The sequence below is a fragment of the Rousettus aegyptiacus genome, unplaced genomic scaffold (genome assembly GCF_014176215.1).
Source record: "Rousettus aegyptiacus isolate mRouAeg1 unplaced genomic scaffold, mRouAeg1.p scaffold_m13_p_4, whole genome shotgun sequence".
In the NCBI taxonomy this organism is placed as follows: domain Eukaryota; kingdom Metazoa; phylum Chordata; class Mammalia; order Chiroptera; family Pteropodidae; genus Rousettus; species Rousettus aegyptiacus.
The window spans coordinates 133,529,925-133,552,790 of NW_023416307.1; the positions used below are offsets into that span (position 1 = coordinate 133,529,925).

The 22,866-nt window shown below is 38.5% G+C and overlaps 1 protein-coding gene across 2 annotated transcripts in view; it reads left to right on the forward strand.

Annotated features, from left to right (window-relative positions):
* PLCL2 (phospholipase C like 2) overlaps positions 1-22,866 on the forward strand; it is a 162,942-nt gene that overhangs the window by 88,603 nt on the left and 51,473 nt on the right. For both annotated transcript variants that reach the window (XR_004950586.1, XM_036219789.1), the window contains exons 2-3: positions 10,288-12,774; positions 15,333-15,536. Coding sequence is in view for 1 of the 2 variants with exons in the window: in XM_036219789.1 (XP_036075682.1) it covers positions 10,288-12,774; positions 15,333-15,536 (2,691 nt within the window). In the remaining variant the exon portion in view is untranslated. The remainder of the gene's footprint in view (positions 1-10,287; positions 12,775-15,332; positions 15,537-22,866) is intronic.

Sequence of the window (22,866 nt, forward strand, 5' to 3'; positions counted from 1 at the left end):
CTTTCTCATGCATCAATTATTTCCTCCTTTTTACTGGACAAATTCCTTCATCATAGAAACTGACTCTAATATCTCCAATATGAATAAATGAAGAAACATTCTCTCTCCCTCCCTCCAACTACCAGTTCCTTTCCCTGGCTCGCTCTTCACAGAGTTAACTACACTCATGTCTCCATTCCTCACTTCCTTTTCTATTTCCAGCTCAGTCCAGAAGGACTTCTGGCCTTTTTTCCTACCCCGAAACTACTCTTGCCAGAGTCACCAAAGAACTATGAGTGGCCAAATCTTAAACATAGCTCACTAACTTAACATCGAAGAAATCATTAAAGAAGGAATGAAGTGATGAAAAGATGAGACAGAAAAGTAAAAGTAGCATATGTGAATCTACATATATCAGTAACATTATGTTAGTGGATTAAATAATACAATCAAAGGCAGAGCTTGTCAGACTGGATTAAAAAAAAAAAGATCCAACTGTGTGATGCTGTCTACACTTTTGGTTCAGAGATACAAATAGGTTGGAAGCAAAAGGATGGGAAAAGATATATCGTACAAACAGCAACCATAAGAAAGCTGGAGAGGCCACACATGCGTCACTTTTCTGACTGGACCTCTTAGAAGCATTGTTGACTCTTCTGTTTTATTTAAACACTTTATTCTTGGCTTCTGTAACACCACAATCTTCTGGAGTCACTATGATATTTCCAGCCACTGCTTTCTTGCTTCTTTTGCTAATCCCTCTTTTTCTTCCCAACCGAAAATATTGGAATGCGCCAGATTCAGTCCTAGGTCATCTTCTCTTCTCTTTCTCTTTTCTTCTCCATCAAAGAGAAGAGAAGATGGCTTGGGAATCTCATGTGGCTGCCAGTGTGCTATGGCTTCCAGATTTATATCTGTAGGCTTGATCACTCTCTAGATTTCCACACTTATGTATTTAACTGCCTACTTGACATCTTAGTATCTAGGCATCTCAGACTTACCATATTTGAAATAAAACTATGGATCCCCACCCCACGAAAAAAAAGAAATTATTCCTTAATCTTCCCCACATAAACAAATGACGTCATTTTGCACCATCTATTTAAGCTAGAAATTTAGCAATATCTTAGGTTTTTCCATTTCTCTCATGTGCCGTATCTAGTCCATCAGCAAATATTGTCAGTTCTGTCATTTAAATTATTTCGAAGCCATCTACCTCTTTCACTTCCGTCGTCACCACTGTGTTTCCAGCTGCCATCATCCCGTGTCTGGGATTCTGTAGTTGTCTCTTAAATTTCCATTCTGATCCACTGTCCACTTGACACTGTTTTAAAAGGGTAAATCAGACTATGGCACTCTCCTTCAGGGAATTGCCCCTATAATTAAATCCAAATGATCCAATGATTTAAGATCCCTCTAAGATTCTACGGGATCCGGCCTCTGCCTCTCTCTCTGGTTTCATCTCCTTGCAGTCTCACCCAGCTAATTGAACTTCAGCCACACTGGCCTCCTTTCAACACCAGAGTCCTGACGTACGCTTGAGCCTCAGGGTGTTTGCACATGTTATCCCTTCTTCCCGGAAGGCAGAGTGGAGGGAGCAGCAGAGGGCAAATTCACCAAGACTTGGGATATTTAAGGGACCTGTCCTGAGGCTGGTCTGGATGAAGAGGAGAAGAAAGGGAAGGCATGCAGCACCCACCCTAGCTGGGACTGGCTCTGTGAGGTGGGGACTCGGGATCCATGGAGAAGACCTGCAAGGTTTTTATGACTGAAAGCTGCAAGGCAGGGGAGGGGCCTCCGAAGCCCCCTGGACTATCTAGCACTGAGCTTGGAGCTTATGGCTTAGAACAGGAGTTTCCTATTTGCATAAACCTAGAATCCAATTATTTTAATTAATTGGTAAAATTTTTAAAAATAATTTTGTGAAGATTTTTCAGTATAGATAGCTAGCACATGTATTTAATCTATGAAAATACATTAACAAATGTATATTTGTTGTAAATGTAATGTATTACATTGTAAAATGTGAATGTATAAACAAACACATCTTAGAGCCATGCTAAATAATAAGAGCATGTGATCGGTATACAAAAAGCACTTTGTTAAAAAAGTAAGCACTTTCAAGTTGTTGTGACATCCTCCCCGCAAAAGAAAGGCCCAGAAGCAGATGGCTTTGCTGTGAATTCTACCAAACACTTAAAGGACTGAGAACAGTCCTCCTCACATTCCCCCTTTGTATTTCTGTGGTATCAGTTATAATGTCTCCTCTTTCATTTCCGAGTTTATTTTTTGACTCCTCTCTCCTTTTTATTTGATGATTCTAGCTAAAGGTTTTTCTATTTTGTTTATCTTTTCCAAGAACCAGCTTTTAGTTTTATTGATCTTTTTTATTGTCTTTCTAGTTTCTATTTCATTTATTTCTGCTCTGATTTTTGTTATTTTCTTTCTTCTACTAACTTTGGGATTCGTTTGTTCCTCTTTTTCTAGTTCCTTAAGGTATAAAGTTAGGTTGTTTATTTGAGAGCTTTCTTGTTTCTTAATGTAGGCATTTACTGTTGTGAACTTCCCTCTTAAAACTGCTTTTTCTGCATCCCTAAGTTTTGATATGTTGTGTTTACATTTTCATTTGTCTCAAGGTATTTTTTTATTTTTCTTTCGGTGTCTTCTTTGACCCATTTGTTGTTCAGTAGCACGTTGTTTAATCTCTACACATATGTGAATTTTTCAGTTTTTTTCTTGTTATCGATTTCTAGTTTCATACAATTGTAGTTGGAAAAGATGCTTGGTATGACTTCAGTCCTGTTAAATTTGTTAAGACTTGTTTTGTGACCTAACATATGATCTATCCTGGAGAATGTTCCATGCATGCTTGAGAAGAATGTTTTGTGTCGCTTTTGTATGTAATGTTTTCTATATGTATCTATTAATTCCTTTTGGTCTAATGTGTCATTTAAGGCCAGCGTTTTCTTATTGATTTTCTGTCTGGATCATCTAACCATTGATAAAAGTGGGATATTAAAGTCCCCTACTGTTACTGTATTGCTTTCTATTTTTCCTTTTATGTTTGTTAATATTTGCTTTATATATTTAGGTGCTGCCATGTTGAGTGCATAAATACTTACAAATGTTATATCCCCTTGTTGGATTGACCCGTTTATCATTGAGATTACCAGTTCATCAGAAGGGGTTACTCTTCTGACTGCTAGCTTTGGTTCAGCCGATATAAGACATGTCTTATTCCCTCAAAAAGTTTACTTTCTACTTGATGAGCTAAGACTAACCCACATAAAACAATTAGGGAACTGAATAAGCCTATAATTAAGTGTTAAATTATAGGGTAAAGGGTACAAATACTGTGTGAGTTTGGAGAAGAGACAATATTGAGGGCTGAACTAGTGCAGGCTCATGAATGGCTTGGAACTTAAAAAGAATATTTTGTAGAAAGCTGAGTTTCCCTTTTTATATGATTCATAATTTTGTTTCTTTTTTTGTTCTTATGATCTAATTGTTCACTCACACTCACACTAATTTCATATGGAAATAAACCACTGGAATGAAAAAAACCTCAGGAAGAATTTTTTTTCTCCTGTAACACAAGATAAAAAGAAAATAATAAACAAGACTGTTGCATAATAAATTCTTGGTGAAGAAGGTTTTCTTAAAATTTTAATGTTAAAACAATTACAGAAATGTTAAAATTTCTGACTGAAAGAGCTACCATTCTTCTATCTTGATGGTGAATATGGCCCAAGGTAGTAGCTTTGCCTACATACACACCTCTGTGGAAACCTTCTTTCTGAGTTCTGACTACCCCTGGATTGCCATCATTTTTTCTCCAATGCTAAGCAATGACAGATTTAAGGATAAAAATATGAGAAATATAAATTTTTCCTCTGATGCTATCCTGCAGTAGTGAAGAACAATTTAGAGAGGAAAATTGTAACTGAGAAGTTACTCTTAGAATTGATCATATTTGATCACATTATGTGGTTCAACTTCATACCTTTCAAATTCAGTTTGATTACCAGAAAGTTATTAACAATTAAAGTTATATAACCACATCTTAAAATAGCTCTGTAGTATAGAAAGTCAGCAAGCTTTATAATGTGCTAGATAAGGAATTACCACATACACAGTTGAGAAACACTGACAGTTTTCACACCAAAGTGGGCCACTTAACGTGCCATTATTATAGATCATAAATTAAAATTCATTAACATCAATGTTTTCACTGGAATGTAGAGAAGCACCAGGGTAGTTTATAGGAGCTCAGTGTTCACCATTAAGATTTTCATTACTACAGAAAACTTGATGAATTTTATTGCAGTTTACATTGGACACAGATGTACGTTATGGTTTTATAAATTTACTTTGAATAAATATTTTGGTAGTAGTGAGAGTTTCTCCAAGAGTTTGGTCATGAAAAGGTTTACACCTTGTTCCTGTTCCACCCTCAGCTTTCGTCTGTGAATGCCTGTGTCAGAAGGCACCTCTGTCCCTGCTCACACCCCTTTTCCAGAGCGTGCTGCTTTAACCTGGTGCCAGGCTTCTGGGGGAGTCAGGGCACTTCTTGGTCTTTCTGGTCTAGTTTCAGTCTCAGGCTGCCCGATGCACCCGGGCCTCAGGCTTGGGGCCTTCTTAGCACTCCTGCCCTGCTCCCCGAGGCAGCCAAACTCTGCCTGTTTCTGTGGTAAGCTGGGGCAGGAAACAGTTCTGCCTCTCTGGCTGGTAGCAGTGCTTTGCTTTCACTGGTAGAGGCTCCGGAGTCCAAGAGGTTCTTCTACCTCTTGGGGTAGTAGGTTTTTTCCTGACTGTAGAGGTAGATGGATTTTGCTTCTGCCCTTCCCTCAGTGGCCTTAGGAGAAAGAGGGCTCACTGTCCTTCCCTTGATAGCTTAGGCTTTAGCTTCATATGAGAAGATGGTTGAAGAAGTAGGCAGAATCTCAATGCTGTCCCCAAGCCTTTCTCAGGAGCACCTGTTGAAGAAGACTTACAAATGAGTACAAACTCCTTGTGTCTAGGACTCCAGGTTACTCCGAACTGTCAGTTAACTTGATAACTGATCAGTTAACCCTGCTAGTCCTGTAGGAATTCCTTAAAATTTCAGCTGATTTTTCTCTTAACTGCCTCCATGGTGGCCTCTTTCTCTCAGACTCTGCTAAACATGAAATCGTTTCTAAGTTTTGTCTCTCCTTAGAGGGGCCTGACTCTCTGGAATTAGTTCTCTTGGTTGCCTTGTGACCACAGTTTTCTGACAGAGATGATAAAAGTTATGATTTTATAAATAATCTGGCTTTTTCTTGTTAGAGTGGAAGTGACATTCTCTTTTGGCTTCCTGCATTGTAAGCCATCATCTGAACTGTACTTGTTCCCAGTTTGTGACTTTCAAGTTACCCAAAGGTTCCCAAGCCATTAGCAGACCTGCACCCCATAGACTAATTGCCAAACTTGGGCCAGGTTAGCTTTCAGAATCCAGTAGAGGGCATCATGGAAGAGGAGACCCATGATGGGGGTGTCCATGGGCCAAGTAGCTTTCTGTAACTTGCAGTGAAGGGCCTTCTACATGACTGGAAAGCAACATTTGACCATACGTAGCTTTCCTTCAGGTTATTTTATTCTTTTTCAATTTATCAGATATTATAAAATGACTTTCAAAGTAACCATTTTTTTCCTCCAGATTCCTCCCCCTCCACCACCCCTTTTACTCATTTTAGAGAGCACGTCAAAGTTTTAAAGATGTGTGGAAAACTTTGCAAGGTAACCCTGATGCTCCCTACATGACTTATTCTTTCAGTTCAGAATTATTGTTATTGCTGAAGGAAGGTCAGGCCTTGCTGTGCTCCTGCAATGGGCCTCTGGTCCTTTCTGGGAGATTTTATTTTGTTTTGTTTTGTTTTGTTTTGTTTTGTTTTGTTAAGGATAGAAATTTTTTTAACCCAGTGTTTCTCAACTTTCTTTAATCCTACATCCCCTTCAGTCAACATGAATATCTCATACCCTTCTTTGATGCTATTTATAAATCAAAGTAAATAACTGGACTCCAAACAAACCAGAGGGATAAACAGCTTCTTTATTTTCATACTGCATCCCCTTCCCCATTCTGTAATGTCCTCCCACCCCCACACCAGAAACGCTGCCTAGACTTTTTGACCGTTTTTCCAGTGTATTAAAACTGGGTATTGTCTCATCATTTTCTCATGATGTTTATTGTGAAATAATAACACAGCAAATGGAAACAAATCAGTTTTAGAATACAAGAGCAGTGCAGTGGGACACAGGAAGTGATTCTCACCCAGCAGGACATCAGCTACCTGCGCCCTGAAACTGCTCCGCTGCCTCAGATAGGTTTCCTCGTCTCCAGAATGAGCAAGATCAATTGGATTGGTGCCATATACTTTTTTTACAGAAGAAACAGGGCCCACCTATTTGTTATCTCACTTCAGGAAGAGAATTTATGAAATTACCCACCCCTATTTATGAAATTGCTATTATCTCTAAAATATCCCAGATGGTAGTTTTAGTGGCCAAAAGATAGTGACATACTTCTATTAAACAAAGTAGGCAGCCTTGTTAGAAATGTGTATGTTTCTCCACAGAGCTTAATATGACTTTCATTTTAATGTTAAATATAAGTTCTATAAATGTTTTTAATTTTTTTTGAATTTGCTATGCTGAGTTTGCTTAGCCTCTTTTTTCTAGTTCATTGCTTTTTTAAAATCGCTCCTGATACAAAATCGTTATTCTGTAAATAAATGTTGGTTAAATGTATAATGCATCTTTAAGCTTCTTTCCAGTTCAAAAGTTTATGATCATTTATTTAGAATTTAAAATTTTAGGGTTGGTAAAAAGATGGGTTCTTTTGGAAGCTGGTTTTCCTCCAGACAGCGTTTGTTCTGTGTTCAGAATTCTCTTGATGTTAGTAAGTAGCGGAAATGCACCTGTGGACCAAGTTTACATGTTGTTGTTTTCACCACTGGGAAGCTTTAGGTGACAAGTACTTAAAATATAAGTGCCAGCTCCAAAACTATTTTTATAAGTATTTCGAGGTATGACTGTCTCAGCAGAAACTTGTGTTTTTTTCCTCTGGTTTTAGATGATTAATGCATGTAAGTTATATGCATTTAATTTTCTTTTAGTTCAAAAAAAATGTACGGATAGCACATATAGTTGAATCACTTTTCATTGTTAAATTTTTAACTAACATTAAGAGGCCACATATAAAGTTGATTCTAGCTTTGTTTCTTAACAGCTGCTTAGCAAGTACTTGATCACTGCTGGGCTAAAAAGTGAAAGCCAGGTAAAAATGAGTAGGACTAGGATTAAAGATTCTGCGAGTCAGGCAAGTTGGGGGACTAGATCTTCTACTGTCGAACCTCAGTTCTCCTTCCCTCCCACATGAGTGCTCCTGACCTCCCCTTCCTCTCCTCTTGGTCCTAGGGGACCAACTTGCCTTCACAACCATCTGTTGCTTCCAGCCCAGTGATTCCGGTCCACCCAGTGATGAGTTCTTCTTTTTGGTTCTAGGCAAGCACACTCTATCAATGTTTCCTAATAGCTTTATCTGCTCGCCAGGAAGGAAAAACAGACCTTTTCATTGAGGCATCAGTGTGCTATGGAGAGAACAGGATGGTTCTAGGCAACAGCAGATAGGGGAAAAGAGATAGGAAGTGTCTGGTAAGGGGAGTCCTTGCTCTCATTACAGCAGCCTTGTGCTTGGGTGACGGTCATGTTCATGTGTCTGCAGTCAGTGATCTGAAGTCACCACCGATCATTGCCTGGACTGGCTTGCACAGAGAAGGCATGCTTTTAAAGTCACAAGTATGGTATTTTAAGTTGCCACCTGTGCTACACACGCAAGTGTATGAGCATATCTGTATGTTGTGAACCTGCTTTGCAATTCGGCTTTTCCTTCTTAATAACAGAGAGACCTATGAATTTGGAGCACATCATTTGTAATAAACTAGAAAGTGGAAGTCAAATTTTGATCAATATGTTTAAAATGACAGAATAAAAAATTACAATGTTGAGAAAATGCTATATATATTTTTAATGAGTAAGTGGACAAGCGCCTCCATTTATCTTTGTGACTTATTTTTACCAGTGGCACCTTTGAGATACAATTTATAAAGCTTACAAAATTTCATTAATTTGGAAATTTCCAAAATTTCCAAATTTTCCTTAATGTTGTCTTTATTAAAGAGAAATGTTTCTTTTTAAAGTAAAGGCAGCCTTCATTTTGAAAAATAGGAAATTTATACATTTGTTCCATGCCCTAATGCATGGCTGGTTCTAAATTTCAGACCAACTTGCCTGAATAGATAGAATATAGCCTAAACTTTAGGGATTTGAAGCAGCTATCATGCAATATATCTTATGGATACAATTGCCACAGTTTTTATGTCTTTTGCACTTTATTGTTCTCAGGATACAGTTGTAAAGAAATACTCTGCCTTGTGGCTTTTATGTGTTATCTTGGCATTCAAATCACAAAAGCCTTTATGATTCATTCTGAAACTTTGAGGGAAATAATACCTATATGATTTAAAGTTTAAGTTTAATTGCAAATCGCTTTGGAAGTGCAGGTAGTCAAAAACTAAAAGTGGTTTTAAATTTGAGACAGAAAATAGCAAATTGCTTTTTAAAGATTTAATTCAAAATAGATTCTAACTTTCAGAGCAGGAAAGTTAGAATTGCCTTTGTATAACATTTTTCATGCTCTTTTCCTTATTGTTATGGAAGTTACATAATCTCAACTTCCATATCTTTTCCTTATTTATGAATATAATGAATTATTGAAAATTTATCACAAATTTTATACACCTCCTGGAAGGCAATATCATATTTCAGGTTAAAATTGTGAAAGATGTCGCGAGATCATTTGAGCAATTATTGTTTAAATAACGAAGCTGTCTGTACAGGAAAAGGACTTAACTGCACACATAGACGTGGTGTCAGCTTCTTAAGATGGGCACCTGTTACGTTATGTAGGAAAGTGCAAGACTGCATTGTTGGTGATGTAAACTTTTTTTAGAAATAGATGCAACCTGAAATTTTCCACTTAGTAGTGTTAGTAATCTGTTAATATTGGAAGTACTTAGGTGACATCGTTCTGAGCATTAGCCTGGTGCATGGGAATGGGATTTAATAAATCAACTCTGGAATTTTAGAAGCACCTCCAGCTGTAATTGTATTCTAGGCCTCCCACCCAAACGTGACACAATTGCAACAGTGAAGCCATATCTATCTGAAGTATTTAGAACCAGGACTAATCTGATATGAGTTTCGGGAGGGCCAGGAATTTCTGCTTGAATTCCAGTATCTACTCATTTATTACCATGGTTCATACTTAGCTGTCTTTGGTCATTTGGTATGTGTAATTTCCAGAAATAGCCCAGACATCTCAGTAAGTCTAAGTGGTCAGGAAGTGGTTTTCAAACTTTAGCATACATCCCCATCACCTAGAGCAGGGGTGTCCAACGCCCGGGCTTCAGACTGGTAGCGGTCCGTGGCCTGCCAGGAACCATGCCGCACAGCAGGAGGTGAGTGGCGGCTGAGCCAGCAAAGCTTCATCTGTATCTGCAGCCGCTCCCAGTGCTAGCATCACTGCCTCAGCTCCACCTCAGATCATCAGGCTTTAGATTCTCATAGGCGCACCAGTCCCTGCTGCCAAAAAGGTTGGGGACTGCCGGCCTAGAGTGTTGTCCAAAATGCAAATTCCTAGGTACTGCCCCCTAGAGATCTGATTCCATGAGCCTCGGAATCTATACCTTTACCAGGTAACCCAGGTGATTCTGAGGTAAGTGATCTAGAGATAGGCCTTTGAGAAACCCTCGCATAGGAAATGTGTGTACGAACAGTGCCTACTTCATGGGTGTATAACCTGGGCGACCATACGGGCCCATAGTCAGAAGGGCCCTGTACTTGGCTAAATACTCTTCAGTTACCTTCTTGATGTTCTTAATTTTTGAACAAGGAGTCCTGCATTTTCATTTTTCCCTGAGGCCTGCAAATTATGTAGCTAGTTCTCTGTAAAAGATTTTATTGGGCATTACTGAAATTGTGTTTCTTGGCACCCATGGATTGCAATTATTCAATAATGATTTCTTACCCGTCTGTATTAGGCTGAAACTCCAAGGCCACTTCTAAGCTTTAGAAGTGAATGAGTATTATTCATCATAGGACATAGAATAGGAAATCCTAATTGTATGATTATTTTTTTTCTCAAGGAAATTAAATATTTATTTTTAGTCTTAAACATAGAAGCCTACATTAATATTATTCTAATACACTATTTTTTTTCCCTCCCAGGATGGTACAAAACAGAAAAGAGAACGGAAAAAGACAGTCTCATTCAGTAGCATGCCGACAGAGAAGAAGATCAGCAGTGCAAGTGATTGTATCAATTCAATGGTCGAGGGTTCAGAACTCAAAAAGGTTCGCTCCAACTCCAGAATTTACCATAGGTATTTTTTACTGGACGCTGACATGCAGAGCCTGAGGTGGGAACCATCTAAGAAAGATTCTGAGAAAGCCAAGATTGATATTAAATCCATCAAGGAAGTGAGAACAGGGAAAAATACAGACATATTCCGCAGCAATGGCATTTCTGACCAGATATCTGAAGACTGTGCATTTTCAGTCATATATGGAGAGAATTATGAGTCACTTGACTTGGTTGCCAACTCTGCAGATGTTGCGAACATCTGGGTCACAGGACTGCGATACCTAATTTCTTATGGAAAACATACACTTGATATGTTAGAGAGTAGCCAAGACAACATGAGGACTTCTTGGGTTTCACAAATGTTTAGTGAAATCGATGTAGATAACCTTGGACATATAACCCTGTGTAATGCGGTGCAATGTATCAGAAACCTCAACCCTGGCTTAAAAATTAGCAAAATTGAGCTTAAGTTCAAAGAATTGCACAAATCCAAGGACAAAGCTGGTACCGAAGTCACAAAGGAAGAATTTGTTGAGGTTTTCCATGAGCTTTGTACTAGACCTGAAATCTATTTCTTATTAGTTCAGTTTTCAAGCAATAAAGAATTTCTTGATACCAAGGACCTTATGATGTTTCTTGAGGCAGAGCAGGGTGTGGCACATATAAATGAGGAAATAAGCCTTGAAATTATTCACAAATATGAGCCATCCAAAGAGGGCCAGGAAAAGGGCTGGCTCTCAATAGACGGGTTCACTAATTACCTTATGTCACCTGACTGTTATATATTTGATCCTGAACATAAGAAGGTCTGTCAGGATATGAAGCAACCTTTGTCTCATTACTTTATAAACTCATCTCATAATACATATTTAATAGAGGATCAGTTCCGAGGCCCCTCTGATATCACAGGATACATTCGAGCTCTAAAAATGGGTTGCCGGAGTGTTGAATTAGACGTATGGGATGGGCCAGATAATGAACCTGTCATCTACACAGGCCACACCATGACCTCTCAGATAGTCTTCCGCAGTGTCATTGATATTATTAATCAGTATGCATTCTTTGCTTCCGAATATCCACTTATCTTGTGTTTAGAAAATCACTGTTCTATTAAACAACAGAAGATAATGGTTCAGCACATGAAGAAAATTTTAGGAGACAAGCTCTATACAACATCACCCAACATTGAGGAATCTTATCTGCCATCCCCAGATGTCCTAAAGGGGAAGATACTAATTAAAGCAAAGAAGCTGTCCTCAAATTGCTCTGGAGTAGAAGGAGATGTTACTGATGAAGATGAAGGAGCAGAAATGTCTCAGAGGATGGGAAAAGAAAACGTGGAACAACTCAACAATGTGCCTGTGAAGCGGTTTCAGCTCTGCAAAGAACTGTCTGAATTGGTAAGCATCTGTAAGTCGGTTCAGTTCAAAGAGTTTCAGGTGTCCTTCCAGGTTCAGAAGTACTGGGAAGTCTGTTCATTTAATGAAGTGCTTGCCAGCAAATATGCCAATGAAAATCCAGGGGACTTTGTAAATTACAACAAACGTTTTCTTGCTAGGGTTTTTCCCAGCCCAATGAGGATTGACTCCAGTAACATGAACCCTCAAGATTTTTGGAAATGTGGTTGTCAGATCGTAGCCATGAACTTTCAGACGCCGGGACTGATGATGGACCTGAACATTGGCTGGTTTAGGCAGAATGGAAACTGTGGCTATGTCCTTCGGCCGGCCATCATGAGGGAAGAGGTCTCCTTCTTCAGTGCCAATACGAAAGACTCCGTCCCAGGAGTTTCACCTCAGCTTCTTCACATTAAAATCATCAGTGGGCAGAACTTTCCCAAACCCAAAGGATCAGGTGCCAAAGGTGACGTGGTGGATCCTTATGTCTATGTGGAAATTCATGGGATCCCTGCCGACTGTGCAGAACAAAGGACAAAAACTGTGAACCAGAATGGAGATGCTCCCATTTTTGATGAAAGCTTTGAATTTCAGATCAACCTACCGGAACTGGCCATGGTGCGCTTTGTAGTACTAGATGATGACTACATTGGGGACGAATTTATTGGTCAGTACACGATTCCCTTTGAATGTTTACAGACAGGCTACCGCCACGTCCCCCTGCAGTCATTGACTGGAGAGGTCCTAGCACATGCCTCTTTGTTTGTCCATGTGGCTATTACTAACCGAAGAGGAGGAGGGAAACCTCATAAAAGGGGCCTTTCTGTGAGAAAAGGGAAGAAATCCAGGGAATATGCATCTTTGAGAACATTGTGGATTAAAACTGTCGATGAAGTATTCAAGAACGCCCAGCCCCCCATACGAGATGCCACAGATCTGAGAGAGAACATGCAGGTACGTTCTTGTGTTTAAGTGTTTACCTTCTTAGCGCATGTGTATAGTTTATGAATATATTGGAGGTTTTTTTTTTTTTTTACAGCAGTGTATTTGATTTTTTTTAATTATTTACAAATTTCTATTGGTTATTAGAATGTTTACCACTAGTCTCATTTTTTTATCATTTAAATATCCAAAAACACAGCTGATATTGAAAATGTTGATAATGTATTAGAGTAAGCCAGTCTTGTTGTTGTCTCACACACAACACATCCTAGTCCCTGTTAATCAATGCGTCACAGTTGCCCTTTTTTTCTAGTAATATACATGGGAATCTCTGATTTTTTTTCTGCCTATTCCTTAGGTGGAACACAAATTGATGGCCTATCAAAATAACAGGGACATGTTCCGGTCCTTTCTTATGAAGCTGTTGTGCTGGGAAAATAGGAAGCACTTGAGTGAACCAATGTGTTTGTGTGTTGAGCTTCCTCTTGATTTTACAGGACATCTATCTAATTAAGTAAAAGACGTGTGTGTATCTGTTAGAAGTCTAATACAATAATTAGCTCTGAACTGTACAATGGCCAAAAGCAATCAGTTAGGAATTATGTATGTAATTAAGGATCGTCCACATGTCTAACAGTATACGAGGGCCCGTGAGTGATAGAGAAGTGGGCAGCAGAGGCCCACCTCGCCAGCAGTACTGGCCCTAACCTGTCCCAGTGGGAGAAGTGCCGTGTGCGTGACAGCTGCTCAGCATGTATTTATTATTTATATGTATATATTAGCTGATTGTGTGTGTGTGTGTGTGTGTGTGTGTGTGTAAACAATTATGAGGAGAACGCTACCAGCAAGTAAAATCTCACTCAGAAAATTCAACATATTTCACTCCTCTACTGATTGGACACCTTAATAATAAAAATAAAAAGACTTTCCCAAAATAGAGAAATTTTATTCTCTCTTTCAAAATAATAGCATATCATAAATGTAAAAGGCTTTTACCTATTCCTGAGGGTGAAAATGGTTTCGTAAACCTTCAGCTGTGAGCAGGCCACATTGTCCCCTGTTCCATGGCTACTCTTGGGCCTGTGACAGAGAATTCTCTTGATGTGCCAGAGCTTGAGTATCATCTTTCTAGAGCCGCGTGTCTTCGCTGAACCCAACAGAGCAGTTGGTGGCGATGTTTAATGAACTCCATGCACAGGCAGTCTAGGCCATGAGGGGTGCAGCAGTGAACAAACAGATGACTTTGGTTGGGGATGAGCATTGGGAGCAGAAGCAGACTATAAACAGGTGAATAAATAAACAAGACAACTGCAGACAAGCCAGTGCTGTGAAGAAAATGAAACAGGAAGGTGTGAGAGTGATTGGGAGACCCACTCTAGAAAGGACAATAATTTATTGTTGTAAGCAGTCAACAATGAAGTGTTTTTTAGCAAAATGGCATATACTTTGATGTGCATATTTAAAGCAATATTAATGAAAAGAAAATGTTTAAATTGGAAACTAAACCGCTGCTCATTTCCGAGAACCAGGATATTTGAAAGCAGAAGGCACGGACTTGGAGGGCCTAGACACCCCCCAGTGACTGTCATGCTCAGCCCAGGTCAGGACCCAAGTGTGCCCAGAATAAAATGCCTGACTCATACTTTGATTAGAATTTACCTGTTAGTAATAATGATTAAAAGCATGCATACACTTCAATATCAACAGATTTCAGGTAAAATCTTGACTCCTTCACTTACCAGCTGTGTGACCTTAGACAGATAGCAGAGAGGCTAATAGCTGAGGCCCAGTTTCCTCACCCACAACGTGGCTTATTGAGAGGATTAAATGTGTAATAAATAGGTCTTCTACAGCTTAGCACTTGGTAATTACCTTGATAATGCAAACTCGTGGCATTGTACAGTGTCGAAGGGGGTTTTCTTTAATGGATATTTTAATTGCATACCATCTCATGATCAGAAAAAAAAAATTGGGAAAAGCACTTAGATCAGTGGCAACACTAATAGGGGACAGCCGTGGGTAACCAAGAACTCCCACTGGGCAGACCTCACCAGTGAACTGCAGAACCCTCAAAGTTGCTTTAGGGTTTGGAACCAGCAGGCATAAACAGGTGAGACAGAGTCAAGTTCCTGCCTCACAAATATTCCTTTCCTCTTTGGATGGCTCGCATTCTCGATACTAATTTTAAACCTGATTTGACTTTTTTTTCTTAATCTTTACCTTTTTTGAATGCTGAAGCCATTCTTTTTGTTTGCTCATAATTACATATCAGCATTAGCACTGCTATGAACTTTGATCTGAAAACAGACTTTGCCCTTGGGAAGAATTTAACTTGTTTACATTTTCCGTACTTTTGATAAATCGGTATTACAAATATCTATAACTGTATTTACTTTGGAAAATAGCCATTTTATCTCTGGATAAAGTAATGGTTAGCCAATTCCATCATAACATTGCTAATAACTTATACAGGGCAGTTCAAGTATAATCAAATATATAAAATACAAAATTCACAAGAAATTAAAACCCCTGGTTAATCATAGAGTGCCTCCTTTCTTCCCATTTAACAGAACGCAGTGGTGTCATTCAAGGAGCTGTGTGGCCTCTCCTCTGTGGCCAATCTCATGCAGTGCATGCTGGCGGTGTCCCCCCGTTTTCTGGGGCCTGATAACACCCCCTTGGTGGTCCTGAATCTCAGCGAGCAATATCCCACTATGGAGCTGCAGGGAATCGTGCCTGAGGTTCTAAAGAAGATTGTAACAACTTATGATACGGTGAGTCGTCTTTGGTACTTTGATGTAACCTGGGTTAGAGAGGTATGTTAAGATAATACACCAGACATAATTAAGAGCTCTTGCTAGAGTGTGCTTTCTTTCCCTGTTTCATGCTTCATTTATCTGTGTTGGAAAAATTCCCCTGACTTTGCTGTATTTGAAAGAGGTTAGTGTTTTGTTGTTGTTTTAGAAAGCAGGATTCAGAGACACTTGCCACAGTTGGATTAAATAGTAGTTTGCTTTTCAGGAACTGTATCTGAATTGATTTCTAAAGAATACACTATTTTCCACATATATATAGTAAAGAGTTTGTTTTTTTTTTAATCTTCCCATGCAATCAGCCATTGATTCAATCATTTTTATTTTGTTTTTATTTTTTAAACTGCTAAAGGTGAGACATTTAATTTTTTAAAAATAAATTTTAAGTACCATAAGGCGCATGTGCTTGCGTGACAGAACTCTATACCGCAATGGTTTCCTTCTTAACAGCAGATGCTCTGAGACACCTGTGATTTGTAATCAGCTTAACATGAATGAGGTATCCTCAGGACAGCTAGAATATTACAAATTTGCATTTGCACTTAGGGCGTATCTTACATTTTCTTAATCAAATCCTGCTCTTATTGTACTTTTTGACTTATAATTCTAAGGGAAAATTTAGTGGGTGAACAACACTCATTTTAAGCTCACAGTGTAATTGAAGCTATCAGAACTCATGAGTGCTGGCAGCTGCTCTCCAGCCTGTCGGGGTAAAGCATGGTTTTGGACACGGCCCTTCTAGATGGGCTAGGCTGTCAACTTTTACTATTTAGGGTGCTCAGCATTAAGACCCTCACCTACCCCCTCTTCCATGCTAAAAGGGTGAGCTAAGACTGTAAAACACTAGGCTGCTCCTGATGTAGCCTGCCATGATCAAAAACAAAACAAGATTGGCATCATATACTTGAACAAAATTTAACTTTTTAAAATTGATCTGAAAAGTGCAATTCGGAGGAATTTATACAATTCAAGGGGGGAAAAACACATTAGGTCAGCATTTCCCACAATATGTTCTGAGGAACCTAGGTTTCTTAAGATATTATACACGTCACATGGGAGAAAGGGTTCCATGGTGAAATAATTTGGGGAAATACTGGTTTGAACAATAAATCAGATGTCTTTATTGCAGGGCTTCTCATGACCTTGTATTTGCTGGCTCAGTGAGTTCCCAAGAGTGTGATGAATACAGTATGCCTTGTATCACAAATTGACTTAACCATGGGGTGCAATTTCCAAAAACAAAATTTCTAAAGAACTTTCGTTCTTGACTTGCTTCCCTTCTTGGAAGTACAAATCAGAAGAATGGAATATTTTAAATAGCTTATTAGTTCATTCCCTTAAAAAAGTGGTATTTGATCTTGTTCATAGGTTCTAATGCAGTAGCCACGCATTGTAGCAGATGCTTATCATCCGTGCTATTCCAGCTTAGAGTTCATGGTCGTGTAAGAGACATAAAGGCCCGACACTGCAGGCAGGCTACAGAGAGTGGCAAAAGGAAGGCCAGGAGCAAGGGTATGTGATAAACACTAGGGGAAGCACCGGACCAGGCCCCTGTCCTCAGAGAGCATCCAGTCTACTGGAAGGTAATGGAGGCAGCTAGGGAGTGAAATCTTCCTCCTCTCGTGCTGGTAAGATGATAACACTGGTCATAGAACTCTTATTTTGCATGTACCTTTAATGATGTGTATGGGCATAGAAGTGACAAGGCAGAACTTATTAGCTTATGTAAATGTTTTAAATTGTGAAATTACTTGAATAATTGAAAGAGTTTTGCTGCATTATTCCCCAATTTTATTGATTTGTTCTGTTTTTAATTCTATCTGATAAAATAAGCTATAAAATATTTAAATCATTGCAAAGTAATATAATTTGAGTTTTGAAAATTGTAATTTTGCTACAGCAATGTTATAATTCTTGTGATATTTTACAGTCCTTTTTTGAGTGACTTAATGGTTTCACACCTTGTGACAATTTATTAAAGCTAGCTAAAGAAATAAGTTAAATATTGATAGGAAATATACTATAGTGTTGCACAGCCTGTAACTTTCAATACAGCTCTTTATTTTTATAATGTTATATTGAACTTAACCCAAAATCAACCTTAGAAATAAGGTTATGTTGATTTCTCATTTATAATTTGAAGATTCCAAATGAGAAGTAAAGGTAGTTTAGGAAATCCCCTCAGAACTGTGTCACTGCCAGTCCACACTGCTGAAGCTCACCTCCCGTGAGGACAGGATGCGGTGTCTCCTAAGAGTGCATTGTACTTATGCCATCAGAATCGTGATGACTTTCCAGTATCTAAACCCTTATTAATAAACTAGTACATCAGAAGTATGCCAGTGTCTTTGTGAGAAAAGGGAATGCAGAGAAAGACTTAATGATGGACATGGGAACACGTAAGCCTATACGGAGACTGGAAAAGAATGCCAATGCACAAGGTGCTACACATGCCAGTTTTCCTGGGACAGACTCTGTCTATACACCTGTTGTCCCAGCATGATTATTAATAATTCTCCCTCTAACTCTTAACAGTGTCCTTATTTAAATAATTAGTTGTAGTCATCCTACCCATGCCCCCTTGATTGTCCTAATGACTCCTGTGATTAGCAGCAACAAATAAATCTTCAAAACTGCCCAAATCATGGTTGTACCCTATGGTCGTGTTAACTTCTTGGGTCCTGGAAGTGGTGAGGTCTGGGCCTGGGACCTACCTAAAGAAGGTAGGTGTCAAAGCCATCCAGGAGTAGTGCAGGCACCTTCTTAGACCGGGCAGATTGGTGAGGGTAAGAGTGGAGCACTGTTAAAACTAGGGACTGCACTCGTATGGCGAATAGGAATGACCATGTGTTGTCAGACAAATAAGACCTTTCTTCCCTTGAGGAGTTTATAGTTTAATAGAAGGGATGAAGTATATCTATAAGTATTTAGTAAGAGGATGGATGGATGGATGGATGGATGGATGGATGGATGGATGGATGGATGGATGGATGATAGACAGACAGACAGACATCTACAAATGTGTAATGAAACTATTTGGATGTTCGTGGGAGAGAATGTCAGTTTCAGGTTCAGGGATTAGGAAGACTTCAAGGAAACACTGGCCTTTGAGGCAGACCTTTAAGAATGAGATTTCAACAGGTAAAGATAAGGAGTCTGTTGCAAGCGGACTTCACAGAGTGAAACATACTCAGAAATGGGAAGCACCTATTTTGGGAAATCCAAGTTGGGACCATGGGAGTTCTTGTCCATTTTCAAGCAGTGGAAGGTCATGTTCAGAATTAGGCATTATGGACTGTGGGAGGGTTGGAGTGAAAGAGAACTCAGAGATCACCTGTTCAACGTTTTTATTATCCGGATGAGAAAATAGAAAGCTTGTGGTACATCAAATTAATGACAGAACCGGGGTTACAGCCTGAGTGGTCTGTCTGTCCAATATTTTTTCTGCACACCATGGACGCTATATAGATGAATGATCAATATACCGATAAAGCCCAGATATCTTCAGTAATAGTGATCTAAAGTTATGGGGCTCTTGAAGTCTTAGGTTCCTTGTTTCTGATTCTTGCTCCCCATGAAAGTGTAAAATAATTAATTTTGCATACTTTGATGTTTATTTAAAAGCAGAGTCAATGACCTTAAAATAAAGAAGAATGTAATTAATAGATCAAATTCCACTAAAAAAAATCTGATTATAAGTATCTGAACAATTTTTTATAATTGCTTCAGAAAACAGAAAATTTTAATATTTTACTTAAAATTTATGTAAATGAACATGAATGCATCCACTGTTTACAATCAAATATCAAGATCGAGCTTATTCTCTCATGTAATTAAAGGAAATAAGGATTATGTAACCTGAGTTTAAGAGCTACTAGTGAATAACCGGGTATTCTTTATGATACACAATGCTCTTAAGAACAGACCTGCCCTGACATTTCAGTACTATATTTTCCCTTCTCCTATCAATATGTGTCGAATTCATCATCTTTTTTAAATTAAAGCAATTTTAACCACCTTTTAATGTTAATGAAACCAATATTTCAGCTCTAGCTATCTTTATTAGCTTTAGGCTTACTGTTTTAGAGTAAAATTTAAAAATTTTTATGAGCTCTATACTAACATTTAGAGACTAAGGAGTCAACATTCTTCCTCTATAGAGAAAACATTGGAACATTGGCAATTTAAATATTTTGTGAAGTATTACATAAAAAGAAAGTTCTCCTTTAAAGTTTTTTTCATTGGACTTTGAAGACAGTATTCTAATTAAAATGTCAGACACAGACAAGTACTGTGTGATTCCACCTATATAAAGTATCTAAAATAGTCAAATTTATAAAAGCAAACACTGGAATTGTAGTTACCAGGGCTAGAGGGAGAGGGAAATTGGGAAATATGCCTAATGAATAGGCATAAAGTAAGATGAATAAACTCTAGAGATCTGTGTACAACATTGAACCTGTAGTCAACAGTAATATACATTTAAAATTTGTTAAGAGGGTAGGTTTAATGTCAGGTATTCCTATCACATTAAGATTTTTTTCAAAGAAAAAAGTTTTTTCCTTGATTTTGCTATAATTTTTCTGTAAAATGAATATGCTTCAGTCATTGTATTAAGTTGAAGAGTAGTTGTAGGGAATGAAAAGGAGAAAAGAGGAAAAAGTAAAGAAAACGATGCCTGCCCCTTTACAGGCAGTCTGGGTGCCCATCTACATAGTGGCAGATTCTCAGCAGGCCCCATCTGTTCAGAGATTATGCATGAATTTGTTCTTATCATTGTAATTCCTTTGTCTCTGCTTTCTATTTGAAATTAATTTGTTGCGATATTTTACAACTTCACAGAAATCTTGATTTTAATTGCCTTCACATTTAATTAAGAAAGCATACTCTGGGGAACCCATTTATTCAGTAGAGAACAGTATTTTTTTGGTGTTAAAAGGAACAAGATGCTTTGTCTAGGAGGATGTTATTTGCTCTCTGTGAATGTTTTTATATATAGGTTACTGATAGTTCCTTTAAACATTTTTTAAATAAAACAAGGTCCTTTAAATAAAATATGTATATTGAAGGGTTTTTTCCCTTACACAGACATGTTGGTAACCGCACGCGACATCAAGAGCACTGCTTTATGTTGTTGGTATGGTTTCATGTGTTTTGTCTTGCCACCGCTTAATGCAGTGAAGAGATAAATCACACTTCATAATTAATAGAGTCTGCCCATCTGGACCAAGCCAGAGATGATCCGTAACAAGATTATTATTGATCCCCATCTCCTCTGTGGCTCCTTTTATCTCTCTCCTGCCTCAAAACTTGACATGAAAAGCTTCTTTTAATTGGAGGTGTCAACTTTCCTGACTTTTGTAACTATAAAATAAAGACCAGATAGACTATTATGCTTTGGAATAAAACTGAGCTGATTAGGTAGATAGCTAGGTAGGTAGATGATAGATAGATAGATAGATAGATAGATAGATAGATAGATAGATAGATAGATAGATACAGACAGATAAGAGAAAGGAGGATGTATCTTGCTACAGAGGGAAGGACAGAAACCCAAAGGTAGCTTAATTCCATGACAGAAGAGGTCCAGCCAGTGGTGTTGCCAAAAGCAGTTTCTCTGAAGTCATCAAAACCACACAGCTGAGTCACTCCAGGACAGCTGCTGAGCCAATGGAAGGGGAAAAGAGATGTTTAAGAGAGAGAATGTTATGATAGCATCACATGTATCTCAGAGCAGATGTAGTAGGCTGCCACTCAGTGATCAGATGCTGGAAGATTTGAGGACCTTTGGGAGATGATCCTTCAGAGTGTGCACCTGGTGGTGCTTATAAGACTTTATGTCTGATCCAGTTTTTTAGATTTATATGTCTCCACAGAAACCTTTGAGGAACACATATTTAGAAGTATTCTTACACACGCGCATGCACGCCCGCGCGCGCGCGCGCACACACACACACACACACACACACACCCTGGATATTAAGCTATGAACAGTTGAGGGAAGAGGAGCATTTGGGGGGTTGACAATCTCCTTGAAAGAGATTTCATCACATAGCAATTTTTATCAATTTAATTTGATATCCAGCTCCAAGCTGGATATCAGAACAGAAATGAAAACCTTAATGGGGATCAACATATTGTCAGATGGTGTCTTCAGACAAGAAATGATAAATGGTATTAAGCAAGCCACTGTGTCATCCGATGTATTAACAGTCTGATTTAAAATTTCTAAGTAAGCTAGGAAGTAATAACGCAGTGCTGTTCAAGCATATTGGTAAATGAGAAATGGGAGCCTGCTGTTGGCATCACTTCAGTTCTTGGGGGGATTTCATTTGAACCAAAGCCACCTTGGGAACTGTAACAGTACACTGGTTTGGAGCCATGGGTCTGGTGAGACCTCTACTGTTTTAGAGCCTTTCTATTGTTTTATAAAGGGGCAGAAGAAGACTGCTTATTTTTCAAACATCTTGTTTCCCTAAATCTGGTAGAAAATATGCATAAAATATATCTGCAACCTAAAGCTCCAGAAAACTTAGGGAACTTCTTTCTAAACCTATGCTTTATGCAAACGAATACTACTATATCTTTAATTAAGGTCATTGAAATACTGTAGTCTTTTATTCTTCCTGTGCAAGAGCATAGGGATTTTTTCCTGTGTTCCCACCAAATTCTACCTTGACCATGCCATTTTGCTCTTGTATCATTCCCTCAAAGTTTCTTTGTTATATAGTCTTCTTGACTAGAAGTATTTCATTTATGTTTCTGTGGTGGCTAAAGGTACCTCCTCGAGTCATTTGCTAAGTCCCTCTTTCTGTCAAGGACCCCTAGAGGAAATTTAAAAAAAAAAAAAAAGTTGCACACATCTTTAAAATTCTGTACTTGCTCTGCATATAATATACACGGTCCTTTTGGTCGGTCACAATTTACACTGGCAGCTTCTCAAAGCTCTGAGGAAGCATTTGGCTTTCTTATCCTAGTTTATTCACTAACTTTTTGTCTCCATTAGACATTGTAGAAATAAGCTTTAATTGAGCAGAAGAGGCATTGCTGGCTGTCTCTCCATTTCTGTGGCTGTCAACCTAGTTCAGTCCCTCATCACCCTATGCCTATGGCAAAGAAAATGTAGCTTTCTTGTCTCCCTTAGGGGGAGGTGAGTATTCTTAAATTTTAGTTAAGTTTGGTAAATTCGATCCAGTGCATTAATTTACTTTATCCATTCTGTACAGTAAATGCTCAGCGCTTTAGGTAAAATGCTAGGTCTCTCAGACTATCTCTCCTCCCCTCTGCCCCT